The 15571-nt window shown below is 54.5% G+C and overlaps 1 protein-coding gene across 2 annotated transcripts; it reads right to left on the bottom strand.

The window, feature by feature from the left end:
- Nucleotides 1-9289: 9289 nt before the first annotated feature.
- Nucleotides 9290-13718, bottom strand: TRIM47 (tripartite motif containing 47; the record flags this gene model as incomplete). Of its 2 annotated transcripts, none has more annotated exons than XM_082679026.1 (6): nt 9290-10237; nt 10512-10583; nt 11030-11228; nt 11403-11633; nt 11905-12000; nt 13026-13718. In XM_082679026.1, the coding sequence occupies 6 exons, from the start codon at nt 13716-13718 to the stop codon at nt 9597-9599; spliced, it is 1932 nt and encodes a 643-aa protein (XP_082535152.1). In that variant the 3' UTR covers nt 9290-9596. The 2 variants fall into 2 exon arrangements, with proteins under 2 accessions (XP_082535152.1, XP_082535151.1); XM_082679025.1 differs by having other exon boundaries at nt 10512-10586.
- Between the last annotated feature and the right edge of the window lie 1853 nt (nt 13719-15571).

Genomic DNA, 15571 nt, shown 5'->3' on the forward strand with positions numbered 1-15571 from the left:
AATAGAGCTACTGTCTGATCCAGCAATCCCACTCCTGGGCATATATCTGGAGAAAACTGTAATTCAAAAGGATACATGCACCTATATGTTTATAGCAGCACTATTCACAATAACCGAGACGTGGAAACAACCTAAATGTCCAACGACAGCTGAATGGATAAAGAAGATGTGGTATATATATACAATGGAGTACTACACAGCCATAAAAAAGAATGAAATAATGCCATTTGCAGCAACATGGATGGACCTAGAGATTGACATACCTAAGCGAAGTAAGTCAGAAAGACAAAGACAAATACTATATGATATCACTCATATGTGGAATCTAAAATACAACACAAATGAACTTACCTACAAAACACAAACAGACTCACAGAGACACGGACAAAGCCTGCAGCAGAGCCAGCAGGAAACCTGGTTTCTCCCAGAGTCAGCAGCAGTCGTAAGAGGGAACGACACCCCTCTCTCTCAGCAACTGCTGCTTTCCTACCAGTGATACCCCTAGACAAGCTTTGCAATTCCCAACTATTGGCGGGGGTGCCTCAATACTAAACCATTCACCTCGTGATGGCCCCCAGTCCCTAGTTAATCCCCAGTGCTTCTAATCCCCACTCAGAAGCAGCACCCACTCCAGAACTGGTCCCTGCTTCCCATAGACTCTCCTCAGAATCTTTTAGAAGACAAACCTGAGTTTTGTCTTCTAAAGAGCTTCCCTCTTCCCGCTCATGGATGGCTGGGCATCTTGGGGCAACCCTGGAGGCTGTGCCCCCTGGTGGCTGGCTGCAGAGGCTTTACCGAAACAACTTTCCTGAAACGATATCTACCCTACTACATGTTGCTGAAGAACACTGTTAGTTATGAGTTAGTTATGAGTGCATAGAAAAAATCTTATTGCAACATTGCACGCAAAGGAAAAGCTCCCTTGAGGGTCAATTCAGAGGTTCCCTCTTAGAAGGGACAATTTATAGGAGTATGGTCAGAGAGCCACTGCTTGGCCAGAGGTCACTGGGTTTCTGATTGAAGACAACCAGGTAGGTGGGAGAGGTAACTAAGTTCCCAGATCAAATTCTTTTTTTTTTTTTTTAAGATTTATTTATTATTTATTTATTTTACTTTTGGCTGCGTTGGGTCTTAGTTGTGGCATGTGGGATCTTCATTGTGGTGCACGGGCTGCTCTCTAGTTGTGGCGTGTGGGTTTTCTCTTCTCTAGTTGTGGCATGCAGGCTCCAGGGCGCGTGGACTCTGTAGTTGTGACGCGCAGGTTCCAGAGCACGTGGGCTCTGTAGTTTGCTGCATGTGGGCTCTAGTTGAGGCGCTCAAGCTCAGTAGTTGTGGCATGTGGGCTTAGTTGCCCCACGGCATGTGGGATCTTAGTTCCCTGACCAGGGATCGAGCCCGCGTCCCCTGCATTGCAAGGTGGATTCTTTACCACTGGACCACCAGGGAAGTCCCCCAGAATAAATCTTAATGCCATTAAAATTTATCTAAAAATTGCTTAATGGGAGGGAGGGAGATAAATTAGGAGTTTGGGATTAACATATACTATATATACTACTATATATAAAATAGGTAGACAACAAGGACCTACTGTATAGCACAGGGAACTATACTCAATATTTTGTAATAACCTATAATGGAAAAGAATCTGAAAAAGAAAAAAATATATATATGTAGGTGTAACTGAATCACTTTGCTGTACACTTGAAACTAACACAACATTATAAATTAACTAGGGACTTCCCTGGTGGCACAGTGGTTAAGAATCGCCTGCCGGGCTTCCCTGGTGGCGCAGTGGTTGAGAGTCCGCCTGCCGACGCAGGGAACACGGGTTCGTGCCCCGGTCTGGGAAGATCCCACATGCTGCGGAGCGGCTGGGCCCGTGAGCCATGGCCGCTGAGTCTGCGTGTCCGGAGCCTGTGCTCCGCAACGGGAGAGGCAAAAAAGAATTAACACAGGTATAAAGCTAGCCATGTCGCTTAGGTCGCTAGGTAACTGAAAAGGTGAAAAAAAATAATTCTAAGGTGCCGCAGAGGTGCCTGAACCTAGGACTGGGGGACCAAAAGGCAAAGTCGGAATAATTAAAACACAGACGCTTGAAGGGAAAGCCGCTGGGAACTAAAACCCAACTCTCCGAAGGGGGCACATTCTTGCTGGTGCTGGTGTCTCTGAAGGGGGCTCCAGGCAGTTGGTTCTGCAAGGGTCGGAAAAACTACAAAGTGCATTTAGTTGCCGCTAAGGAACTGCAGCTGCCCCAGTGAAGAAGCCTTCCAGTGATGATGGAACCGCCAGCAGCTGGGAAGCCGCCAGCCCCTTCTCCTTCAGCCCTGCAAGCCCTCTAGCGCCCCCTGATGGCAGAGCCCGGCAGGGAGAAGCAGGTAGTGGAGAAATGCAGAGTCCCAGCCCCTGTATCACGGAGCCCAGCTTAGAGGGTGGATATTATGGGTTGAATTTTGTCCCCCGTTTAAATTCATGTGTCAAAATCCTAACCCCTAGTTCCTCAAATTGTGACCTTATTTGGAAGCAGGGCTGTGGCAGATATAATTAAAGATGAGGTCATTAGTGTGCGCCCTAATCCAATATGATTGGTGTCCTTTTAAAAAGGGGAAATTTGGATACAGATACACACACAGGGAGAACGCCACATGAAGACAACGGCAGAGTGCTAGAAGGATTTTGCCAGATATTGTCAGCAAATCACCAGAAGCTAGGGGAGGGGCCTGGAACAGATCCTGCCTCGAAGCCTCAGAGGGACCAACCCTGCCAACACCTTGATCTCTGACTCTGGCCTCCCTAGAGCTGGAAGACAATGCATTTTTGTTGTTTAGACCACCTAGTTTGTGATACTTTGTTACGAGAGCCCTAGCAGACTAACACAAAGGGGCTGGAGCAGAAAGACAACAGCTGGTCACAATCTCTAAACCTTGCTTGGCTCAAGGGAGAGGAAGCTCTCCATACAAGGACCACTTGGGCTCAGACACCGGGCAATCTCAGCAGCTGCCCCAGTGGACAGAAGACCCCAACCCCAAAACATGCCTGAGGTTGAATTCCTTTCCCTCTTGGCAAAGGGCAGCTCATAATCAAATTTTATGATTTAGGAAAAATACCAAATTTGACATTTTTTGTACCTGAGTGTATGGACCCAGTTCATGCTTGATACACCGTATTTTTTTTTTTTTATCACTCAGCCAGTCATCATCTTCCAATAAGCCAGCAAGAGAAAGAAAACTCTTGGTAACCCTCAACTTTGTGCCATTTGCTGTTGTTTGTTTGGGCTTTGAAGACAGAGTGGGAGATGCCACATGGGGCGCTGGTGATGGGAAAGTGAGCTATTTCAGGGCGTGTCATTTTGGCCACGGGTATTTCAGTAACACGAGTTCCTTGCTCCTCCATCAGTAAGCCCAGCCAGGGCTTGTCTGGGGCTGTTTCTGGTTGCTACGGAGATGAGCCCCACCCAGTGGCTCCCAGTCCAGACCTCCCCGCTCTGTGGTGTTCAATATCCCCTGGCACAGCTGCAAGGCCTGTTCTGAGTGATTCCTGCTGTAGGAGTGTTTACACAACGCCCCTGCTGTCCATTTCCCCTCCGTGATCCCAGAAAGCCAGAAAGACACAGGCATCACCTTCGAAGCAGGGAGGAGCCACGCCTGGAGGGACCCTTCTGCAGGAGGGAGCTCAGGGAGGGGCTAGGAGGGGCTCTAGTGGGTCTGGGCCCTTCCCTGCTATTTCTGGGTCCTCCTTCCAACAGTCCGGGGTGGGTGGGATCATCTCCATCTCCCTGGAAACATGCATGGTCTCTCTCATCCTCTTTTAACCCTCCTTAAACCCATTTCTCACTTAAATTACAGATTTTTTTTTTTTTTTTTTTTTTTGCCGCACTGTGTGTGGCATGCGGAATCTTAGTTCCCCAACCAAGGATCGAACCCGCGCCCCCTGCAGTGGATGCGTGGAGCCCTAACCACTGGACCACCAGGGAAGTCCCTATAGAGTGATTTTAAACTTTCAAATCCGATTGTATTGTTTACCCATGCGAAACCCTGCCTTGGCTTCCCATTCCTCCTAAGTCCAGAATCCTTACCAGGCTCTGCACTGCCACCTCATGTCACTTGCCTTCCTTAAAACACTTTGGTCCCCTGGAGTGCTTGGCCCCTTCCAGAGCGCACACCCATCCTCTTTGTCTTGCTAACTCCTTGTCCTCCAGGCCTCAGCTGTCCCTTCAGGGAGGTCCTCCTTGGAAATGAGCCTGCCCCACACCCAATAGGGCCCCTTCTCGTGACCACTGTCTTTTTCCTTCTTTCTTTCTTTCTTTTTTTTTTTAATTTCTGTCCCTGGGAAATTTGTGTTTTGTTTTGTTTTGTAATATAGCAGAGGCAAAACTTTTCTTCCCCTCAGTAGTAAAATACACTGGATACATCACATACAATTTACCATTGTAAGTGTACAGTTCGGTGGCACTAAGTACAATCACATTGTTGTGAGACCATTACCACGATCCATCTCTAGAACTTTTTCATCATCTCAAACTGAAATTCTGACCCCATTAAACACGAGCTCCTCAATCCCCCCTCCCCCAGCCGCTGGGAACCCCCCTCCTACTTTCTGTCTCTATGAATTTGTCTATTCTAGGTGCCTCATAGAAGTGGAAACATACAAGATTTGTCCTTTTGCCTTTGGTTTATTTCACTTAGCATAATGTCTTCAAAGTTTATTCATGTGATAGCATGTGTCAGAATTCATTCCTTTTTAAGGCCATTGTATATTCAGAGCACATTGTGTTTATCCATTCGTCCACTGATGGACACTTGGGTTGCTTCCACCCTTTGGCTGTTGTGAATAGTGCTGCTGTGAACGTGGGTGTACCAGCATCTGTTTGAGTGCCTGCTTTCAGTTCTTTGGGGTGTATCCGCAGGGGTGGAGTTGCTGCCCTTTTCTTGTACAGTACTTACTACAGCTGCAATGATCACACAGCCGGTTGTGTGGCACAGGCATCTCTGTTTGGGTCACTCACCACTGTATCCGCAGCCCCGGAGAACAGTACACCACACTGAATAAACATTGTTGAATGAATGAGTGAAAGTGTCCAACCTTAGTGGGTGGGGCAAAATGTAAGTATCCTGACGAATTTAGGTCTGGGTTAATCTTAGCCCCCAAAGAACAAATCCATGGATCCCCCAAGGATTGACGAAACTTCCAAGAATATCAATTTTACTCATCGTTCAAGAGAAGAAGAATACCAATAACACTTATTGAAAGCTCACTCTGTGCCAGACTTGTGACAAGCACTTTGCCTAAATTACCTCATTTAATCCTCAAAATAACACAGACTTCCCTGGTGGCGCAATGGTTAAGAATCCGCCTGCCAATGCAGGGGACACGGTTTCGAGCCATGGTCCCACATGCCGCAGAGCAACTAAACCCGTGTGCCACAACTACTGAGCCCGCAGGCCTAGAGCCCGTGCTCCGCAACAAGAGAAGCCACCGCAATGAGAAGCCCACGCACTGCAACGAAGAGTAGGCCCCGCTCGCCACAATGAGAGAAAGCCTGCACCCAGCAACAAAGGCCCAACGCAGCCAAAAATAAATAAATAAAATTTAAAAAACTATATTCCATAATTTTATTTCATTTAAAAAAATAACCCTAGGCAGTTTACTCTGTATCTCCCTCACGTGTTTCTTGCCTCCCCCAACCCACTCCCCTCTGGCAGCCACCTGTTTGTTCTCTGTCTCTGTATTTGCAGTTCTATTATTATCCCTATTTTACAAGTGAGGGGACCGAGGCATGGAGGGGACTAAGCACCCTGCCCAAAGCCATAGCAGCTGGGAAATGGCTAAAGTGGAATTTTTAGCCAAGACTTTCTGATTCCGGAACTCACACACAAAAACCATTCTCCACTGTTGGGCAGAGAAGTGTTGCCCTTTACATTAAAGCAAAATCAGAGATATTACCGAGTAAAATTCAAAAATTGAATGTCATTTAAAGACAAAGTACACAAGGCAGCAAAGAATGTGTCCTACCTGCCTCAGTGCTCGGGGTGTGAACTCCCTCCCTGGCCCCTTCTCTGAGGACGCTGGGAAGGAGGAGGTTGAGGCTTCTATCCAGGTGGAGACCATGAGGACCACCCACGGCCTCCTGCAGTTCTCAGGCATCTTCTGGAGGATGTGATGGTGCAGAAAGGGAGTGACCTCGTGTTCCACATTTTGAACGTTGGCATCAAATGGGAATGTGTGTGTTGGGTGTGGGGCTGACTGGGTCACAGACCCTGCAGCTAAATGCTATTTTCTTCCCAGGGGAGAAAACCCAGCACCAGTAGAGCCGTCTGCAAACCTCTGCCCCTCCCAGTTCAGCCCCATCTTCCTGGCCAGGTCCTCGTTTTTAGCCACAGTCTCAGTCCAGCCTCACCCTGTGCCTGGGAGGAGGGGAGGTGAAGAAAGGCGCTTCTGTGAGTCCCCTGAGTGGGTCGGAGGAGGAGAGGGAGGGGAAAGGATGCGTCTGTCCCTTTCCTCCTGGAGTTGGGGGTTGGGGGGGTAGTGGGAGGGGTGAGGGGTACGGGACCCAGCTGCCCTTAGTTGCCGAGAGGGGAGAGATGCTCAAGTCCGTTGGTCAGCCTGTCGTTTGGAATTCCGGAGCTCATTTTCCCACAGAAACAAAGCTCAAGTGGCGGCTGGCTCCCCGCCTGGCCCAAAGGAGCCAGACTCAGCTAATAGCAGCACAGCCTCAGAAGACCCTTCACCTCCTTCACACACTGCCATTGTCTGTGACTGGCGGGGCTCACAGATCCTCAGGCAGCTCTGGAGGAAGGGCTCTGGCGGCCGTGGAAACTGGGCCGAGGGCAGCTCTTACACAGGCTTAGCTTTGGGAAGCAGCGCGGGCGCGTGTGTGCATGTGTGTTTGGACATTTTTAAGCACACGCCTCAATTTCTTCATCTGGAAACGGTAGTGCTAAAAGAAGACTTGGACTAGATCGATGGTTTTCTAAACTTTCGTCTTTTTAACAGCTTCTCTTTTTGCAAGTCATCTTGGGTAAACTCTGCTCTGATTAAAGTGTTGTTAGGGGCAGTGAGGGGCTCGACCCCCGGTTTCCCCTCCCACCCCTCCAGCCTGCCCTGCCTCATTATACCTCTTCAGAACTCCAGGTGTCCTCAGAGCATGTTTGAAAAGTCACTGGGCTGGATCCACACACACAAATACACAGACATACACCCAGGCAGGCATGAAGACCTATACACTAATGCACACACAACAGACAAGCACAGACACACACACAGAGGCAGAGACATAACATAGATACACACAGACACACAAACACACACATAGGCAAAGAGATACACCCGAAAACACACAGACTCTCACATACACCCCATCTCTCCGGCTCTAGTATTTTCCTAGAGTCACAGAGGAAGTTCAGGGTTGCAGCTAACACTCCATTCTGGAGATAACACTGAAACCTAGGGGCGGGCTCAGCCAGCCCCTTGCGAGCTGTGCAGCCCTGGGTGAGCCAGTCCCCTGCTTTGAGCTGTAAATCTGTTAACACTGGGAAGTAGGATTAGGATGCATAAGGTTCGGGACTTCCCTGGTGGCGCAGTGGTTAAGGATCTGCCTGCCAATGCAGAGGACACAGGTTCGAGCCCTGGTCTGGGAAGATCCCACATGCCTCGGAGCAACTAAGCCCGTGTACCACAATTACTGATCCTGAGTTCTAGAGCCTGTGAGCCACAACTACTGAGCCCACATGCCACAACTACTGCAGCCCACGTGCCTAGAGCCCGTGCTCCGCAACAAGAGAAGCCACTGCAATGAGAAGCCCGCACACTGCAAGGAAGAGTAGCCCCCGCTCGCCGCAACTAGAGAAAGCCCGCGTGAAGCAACGAAGACCCAACGCAGCCAAAAAAAAAAAAAAAAAAAGATGCACAAGGTTCCATGAGTCTTTGGAAGCTAGCAGTCAGTCTGCAAGTGGCAGGGCCTTTGTGGCTGCAGACTTGACTAGTCAGGCCCGAATTCCAACCAGGAAGCGCCAGTCCTGTGCAGGGGCCACGTCCATCTAACTCATGTTCCGTGACATGCCAGACCCTGCAGGATCAGGGACCCGAGGGTTCTCTGTAAGGGGAGTGTGTGGGGTGGGGCGTGCCAGGGTGGGGGGTGGGAGGGGCTCTGGGAAAGGTGGGAGGCTCCCATTGGTCCACGTTGTGACAGCAACAGGAGCAGCCTCCCCCATCCGCCCCAGGCCCGGGGAGCTGGGGCCCTTGGCTGTCAAGGAAACCGTGTTGAGAACACAGAGCCCCAGAAGCCAGCAGGCCCCGCCCGGAAAAACAACATCCTGGCTTCTGGGGCACCAGCAGGCTCTGTGGGAGGGGTTATTTTTAGCTGGTGAGGCAGCCAGGGCAGGACTTGTATGGCCTTGCCGTCTGGCTGCATAACTCACCCATTGTCCCACCCGACCTTGGGCTCTCTGCCTGCCTCTGCTCTCCAGGCATGGCCCTCCCTGGGGTGCACCTGAGTCACAGACAACCCCAGGAGGAGGGGGCTGGCCTGGGAACACACTCACCTCGTAGCCTCAGGGAGCAAGCCTTCGCCTTGAAAGCAGAACTCGGGCATCCCAAGCTAGGATGGGGGTTCTGGAGCAGCAGGGGCACTGGGCCTTCTTGGGAGAGAGATGGAGGTTCTGCTGGGGCCCAGGGCCCAGGGTCTCCCCCCGCATGGAGGCGAAGCACCGTTCCAGCCGCACAGCTGGTGCGGAGATGGGAGGCAGCTTCCAAAGGAGGACACAGGTCATTTTAGCGTAGACGTTCTCCGCTCCAGCCGCACCCGGAGGTCAGTTCAACCACATCTCTCAGGGGCTGAGAAGGTATGTGTATGAAAGAAGCTCTAGGTCTCAAACGTTCTTGCCCATGCCCAGGAGTTACGCCCTGCTCTTGGGGGATGTGACGTCTGTATTTACTCCTGGGCACAAACACCATTAGGCAGGTCCAGAACGAGGCTGTGGTATCAAGGATGAAAACAGTGGGTGGGAACCAGGCTGTCCGGAGCAAACACTCGGGCAGCCAGAATGACTGTGGGGCTGGACCCCTCCGGGAGAAGCCACCTCTACCTCTCCCTGTCCAGAACCAGGAAGCAGGTGTGCCCCGAAGGGTAGGCACCCCATTTCAGCCTCCTCTTCCTGGGCCAGGGTTCTCCCTCCCAATAGGAATCTGGGACTAGGGGCTTGTTCCCTTGTCCTGCCTTTCAAGACCTGCTCTTGAAAGATGAGAAGTATTGGGAATCCTTGGTGGGTGGAGAGAAGGGTAGAAAAGGGAGTCATTCATTCGACAATTGTTTATTGAGCACCTACTATGTGCCAGGCACTGTCCCAAGAACCTGGGAGAGGAGGGGTCGGGGTAACCCTTCTCCCAGAAACAAGGCCTGCAGGGGGACAGGGTCTGGGGAGCCTCCTCCCTGAGAGGTGGAAGGCCTTGTATATGGAAGGTGGAGGCCTCTAGGAATGAGAAGCCTGGGGAATGTGTGGGACTCCAAGGCCGGTGTCTTCCCTGGGGCAAAGCAGGGGTGCAGAGAAGCAAGCTTCCCAGGAGCTGCGACCGCAGCGGGAGGAGGCCCCGTGCCCCCTGCATCACCTCCTCTTCAGCACGGATATGCAGGACTTCTTGAGGGGCCCGATCTGCAGATGGGCATCCACGCTCTCCAGGAAGAAGGCGGGCTTGAGCCTGTGTGTGAAGAGCCCCGCAAAGTGGCTGTCCAGGCGGCTCTGGAAGGGGTCAACCGGGGAGGCTGGGGTGCCGCTCCGGCGGGCCCGGGAGGTCTTCAGCCTCCGCAGAAGGCTCATCTTGCCATCCCGCACGGCATAGAAGGCCAGGGTTCGGTCAGCATATTCCAGGCAGATCCCAACGGTGGGCGAGAAGGGGTGGGGCAGGAGCAACTCCAGCCCGTGGAACCAGACGGAGAAGCTGCGTCCGTTCCACTGCAGGCAGCAGGAGTGAGCATTGCGTCCAAGCCGGCCCCGGTCGTAGGGTTCTTGCGGGGAGAAGTCTTCAGCCATGACTCCCATGCTGACCCAGCCCTCAATGATCTCCACCTCCCAGTAGTAGGTGCCCCGGTCCAGGGCGCCCTCGCCCAGCACCTGCTCGCAGTGGGTGAAGCGGGTGGGTGACTCGGGGTAGTTGATGGGACACAGCACCCTCTTCACACCCTTGGTTCCAAACAGCTGCAGGAACTTGTCTGCCGTGTCGCTGTCCAGGTCCACGATGTACGCAACTGCTCCCACGGAACAGAGAGAGATGCAGGGCTCAGGTCCAAGGTCAGGTGGGACAGTCCCTCCCCTAGGGGCCCACCTCCGCAAACACAGCCTCTCCCCTCCTCTGCAACTGGCCCTCTGCAAGCAGGCCACCCTGGGGAGCACCCCATGAACTAACCTAGTTCACTGCATGAATGAGGAACAGGAATCGAAGACCTCATGCGCCAGGGCCCAGCCCAGAAGCCTTGGGAGGGCCCCTTATGAGCAGTGGGGCGAGCCCAGGTGTCGACTTACACTTGAGGAAGTAATCCCTGGGAGCCTCACTCTCCAGGCTGTTGGCGCTTTCGGGGTCCTGGGACTCAGCATCTGCTGCAGAAGAAGAGACAGTGCAGAGGGGGTCTCCCCAGCTGCCCATGGCTGGGCCGCTGTGCAAGGTGACCGCCCCCCACCGAACCTATGACTGAACTTCCCCTCCTCCCCCTTCCTCCCAGCACCCCAGGCCACCTGGGGACAGGTACACCCCCAAATATGGTACACTGTGTTCACACACATGCCTGGTCCTCGGGCTCTGCCCCCGCTCCACTTCCTCCCTGGGCCTCAGCCCTTCTGAAGCTAGAGGGTGGTCTAGGAGAGGCCTGCTCTGCCCCCTGGGCTGTGGCCAAAGGGGCTGACTTGTGCTCCAGCCATTGGCAGGATTTTGGGTCCCACCCTGAGCCTGGCAGTTTCCATCCTCCACTCCTGAACGGGCACCAGGCCTGGGGGCCCGTGCGGGGAGTCTGGGAAAGGATGAGTCACTTGCGGGGGGCACCCACCTTCCGTGCCTGGCTTCTGCAGCCCATCCTCGTCGCTGCCCAGCCCCTGCAGCTGCTCCCACTGGCTGGTGCAGGCTGAAGCCAGGCCATCTCGTACCACCTGCACGGCCTGGGATGACTTGGTGAAGCTGAGCTCCCTTGGGGGCCCGGGCCCGGGACCGCACCCCTCCTCCAGGGCCAGCCTGAGCTCCAGGAGCTCCTGTGCCAGACAAAGCCCATTAAGGCCCTGCTGGCCACAGCTCCTCCTGGCTGGGGCGACACGGCGCCGCCAGGGGGCTGGCACAGCCCTGAAGCCCAGGCACCCGCTGCCTTCTCCCTCCGCTTCCCGCCTACCCCCTTCCACGTCCTCTCTGGCCTGCAGAGCTGCCCTCACCTGCAGGAAGCTGACCGAGTCGGCTTCAGGGACCTGACCGAGGTTGCGGCGGGCCCGGCTGAGCCGGCTGCGCTGTCCCTCCTGCCGCCGCAGGTCGCCCTGGGAGCGGCCCAGCATGGTCGCCTCCCCCTCGTCGATGAAGGACAGCACCTCTGCCTGAAACCCCTGCAGGACGGCTGCAGCCTCAGCAAACAGCCGGCTCACCCTTTCCCGCTCTGCCACGGCTGCACTCTGCACAGGAGGACAGAGGTGGCGGTGATGAAGGCAAAGAACATCACTTCCCATACCCCACTTTCCCCCCCTGTCCTCTCGGGGGGACAGAAGCACCAGCCCCAGCTGCCCTGGATCTATGTCAGGTCAGGGGAGACACTCGTGCTCACTGGAGCCGGGCAATGCCTTGAGCGTGGGCTTCTTTAGAGTGGACGGTACCATGCTGAAAGCTCACACTGCCAGGAGGATACTGCAGGAGTGAACGGGGGCGGGGGTTAGGATGGGATCGGACCTTGATGAGGGCCACCGTGCGCCGCGACTGTGCGATGCCCGCGCCCAGCTCGTCCATGCGGTCCTCCACAGCGCTCAGGACTTTGGGCTGCTCGGCCTGTGAATGACACCCTTGAGTATGGGGTCTGGCAGAGGTCACAACCCTGCACTGGGGTCCCAGGTCTCACCAAGGGGGGAGGAGAGGGGTGACCTGGGAGGGAGTGGTATCTGGGTGTAGGTGGGACTGGGAGTGCTCATGATATGCCAGAGGTGCCTCAAGCCCAGGCTGGTGCCATTCCCGAATGCCCAGGGAGAGGGCAGGCTGGCCAGCTGTGGGTTGCCTGCCTCCCCCCTTTGACTGGTGTGCAAGTAGAGGGCCATCTACGGTCCTCAGTGTTGCTCACATGCATTTGAGAACTTCCTTCAGTGGGGAAGAGGCAGAGAAAGAGAGTGAGGAGGGGGCCCTGCACAAGATGGCATTCAGCTGTCCCGGACATCATTGTCCCCAAAGAGTCTGTGCCCCCAGCCCAGGCCTGAAAAATAGGGATTCCGGGCAAATCCCCTGGGCCTTATGAGTCACCACTCCAGGCAGGAGAGACGGAAAATCCCAAGGCAGAGGCGCCAAGACCGGGCTGGGGGCCAAAGGAAACTGGGGGTGGAGGTAACCGGCCAGGCAGCGTGTACATGCTCCCGCCACGGCCCCCGGAACAGCTGGACAGAGCGGTCTGTGTGCTCGGACCACCCTCTGCAGCACTGCTTTCGCCTGCCACACCCATCCAAACCCTCAGCCCAGGCAAACGGGGATCTGCAGGAGCTCGGCCGGCGCAGCAGCTGCGCGGCGGAAATCAGCCGCCTGGGACCACGTGGGCCTAACCCGGTTCCCGGCTGTTTAAACCCCCAAGGGCCCCGCTCCAGCCTCAGGCCCCCAGCCCGCCCATCTTTTTCGAGTTCTCACTGGGTCCCTCCAACCCCCATTCTTGTCCCGAGCGCAATGTCCCACAGCGAGAGGAGGCCGTCAGGGCTGGAAGGGACCGCAAAAATCCTCAGATTAGAGGAGGGAATTAAGGATGGGGTGAGGGGTCCCCGGCCCTCGGCCGCCACGCGAGGCCCGTCGCCCGCCCGCCCTCCGCGCCCGCGCCCCACCTCCTGGAGCGCGCGCTCCTGCTCCAGCGACACGAGTTCGTGGCCCCGGTGCTCCTGGGCGGCACAGGTCTCACACAGGCACACTCGCTCCGCGCGGCAGTAGCGCTCGAGCGGCCGCAGGTGGCGCGGGCACAGGCTCTCCTCCAGCCGGCGCAGCGGCGGCACCAGGCGGTGTCCGCGCAGCGCGGGGCTGCGCTCGTGCGGGCCTAGGTGCGCGGGGCAGAAGGAGGCGAAGCAGGAGAGGCAGGAGAGCGCGGCGGGTAGGGCGGCGCCCTCGGGGCACGCGTCGCAGCGCACCGGCTCTTCGCCCGCCGGCCACGGCTCCGGCGCACAGGGAGCCGACGGCTCCGGGGCGCTGGGCGGCGCACTGGGCGCCACACTGGGCGGCGCACTGGGCGCCACCGGCTCGGGGGCCCGTGCCGGGCCGGGGCCGGGCCCCGGGCCGGAGCCCTGGCGGAGCTGCAGCAGCTCAGACAGCGTGTGGTTCTTGCGGAGCTGCAGGCCGTCGGGGAAGGGCTCCTGGCACAGCGGGCAGCGGGCCGTGCCTCCCGGCCCGCCGGCGCCACCCGCGCCGCGGTGCGGCCAAAGCGCGCCCAGGCAGACGAGGCAGAAGTTGTGGCCGCAGGGCAGCGTCACTGGCTCCCGGAGCGACTCCAGGCAGATGGGGCAGCTGAAGGGGCCGCTGCCGTCCATGGCTCCTCGGTCGCGAGGCACCGCCTGTGCTGCTCCCGTCTGGGAGGGACCCGGACTGTTCGCGATGCGGCGCCGCCCCTGGGACCGAGGCCAAGGATCCGGCCCCCGCCCGCCGCCCGGCTCGGACCGCCCCCCAGCGCCACAGGCCCGCCCGCCGGCCCTGACACCCAGCCCCAGCCCGGACAGCGCGGAGTGGCCTCTGGGCCCCGTCTGACCCCTAAGGGTTCCTGGACGAAAGGGCTGTGAAAGAGAGAGGGCAGAGAGCTGAGAAGGCAATGCGGGGGACACGCTGAAAGCAGGGAAGGAGTTCACTCCTCCATGACCCCCCATAAACTCCCCCACCCCGTGGTCAGCCAGGAGGGGCTGGGTGACCCCACTGTGTTCCGCAGGCACCTTTGCACTCCAGACCCGTCCGCAGCACCTTTAAGCAAAGTTGCTGAGCTGCTGAAGGCGGGGTTGGGGGGAAACTGCTGATATGCGCATGTTTTTGCCCCTGTTTAACCCGGGTGGGAAACTTGGGCTTCTCTGAACTTGAAATGGGAAGTTGACATCCTCCAGGTCCAACGTCCTGGGAATTCAGTTACGGTCCACCGACACTCATGTGGTGTGCCTGGGGCTAGGGATGTGGGTTCCCCAAGTGGAGGCGTTTGCTGAGACTCCTTCAACTATGCACTCAAAATGGTGCATTTTATTATACGTAAACTATACCTCGATAATGTTAAATTAAAAAAAATAGAATGGCAACAAAATAACAAAAGTAGCATTGGGTTGTAACCCAAAGTATAAAATAAACATCCATGAGTTCATGCTGGTGTAAATAAACGACTGGATAAATAAATAAATGAGGGAGAATAGACAAATTTCCCATTCAGAGGAATTCCAAAAAGTTTTGGTAAATACTCCAAGGTGGAGAATGGCTTCCCACTCCTTAAGTATAGACAGTGCATAGTGACCTTCTTCCAAAGGGAGCAGAAGAGTAACTTTACAATGGAGAAACCTGATGAAAACCACATCAAGGTCAACGTCAACAGTGATAAGTCATGTCGGCAGTAAGTACCCTTGATATGATGTGGTCTTCCTACCCAGAAGTCCATAATCCCACTCTAATTATGACTAAAACTTTAGACAAATCCCAATAAGACACAGACTACACAGCACCTGACCAGAACCCCTTGAAACTGTCAAGGTCATCAAACAAAAGCAGGGAAAGTCTGAAAAATTGTCACAGCCAAGAGAAGCCCAAGGAGACATGATAACTAAATGTAATGTGTATTCTGGACGTGTTCCTGAGAGAGAAAAAGGATGTTAGGGGGAAACTAAGGCAATTTGAATAAATTATGGAATATAGCTAATTGGGGCAATGCTTCCTACCCTCAGGCCTGCAGACTTCTGCTGATGAGAGGCCAAAGTGGAAGGAATAAAGTGGTGGAGAGGATTGATCCACCTAGAGGTGGGGATTAGCCTTTCTTGCTCTGCCAGGGGGCCCTCTTGAAGCCTGGTGTAGTCTCAGAAGCCTTTCCAGAATAATGCTTTTAAATGCACAAAATAAAATGCAGAAGATTCCATGGCAACCAATTACATTGAAATACAGGTTCAAAATACAAAGAAAGAAATTTGTGATAAAGTAACATATGTGTTTCTTTAACACAAGAACAAATAACAAGATCTGATGGAGGCCTAAGAATTACTGTATTTTTGAAATAGTGATGAATGTAAACATATTTCAAGTCCTCTGTCACCTCTGTAATGTGCAATGAAAAATCTGTAAGTTTTTTTTTAATTTTTTAATTTAATTTTATTTAGTTTTTATGCAGAAGGTTCTTATTAGTTATCTATTTTACACATATTAGTGT

This window comes from Grampus griseus (genome assembly GCF_964374135.1).
Source record: "Grampus griseus genome assembly, chromosome: 20".
Classification (NCBI taxonomy): Eukaryota; Metazoa; Chordata; class Mammalia; order Artiodactyla; family Delphinidae; genus Grampus; species Grampus griseus.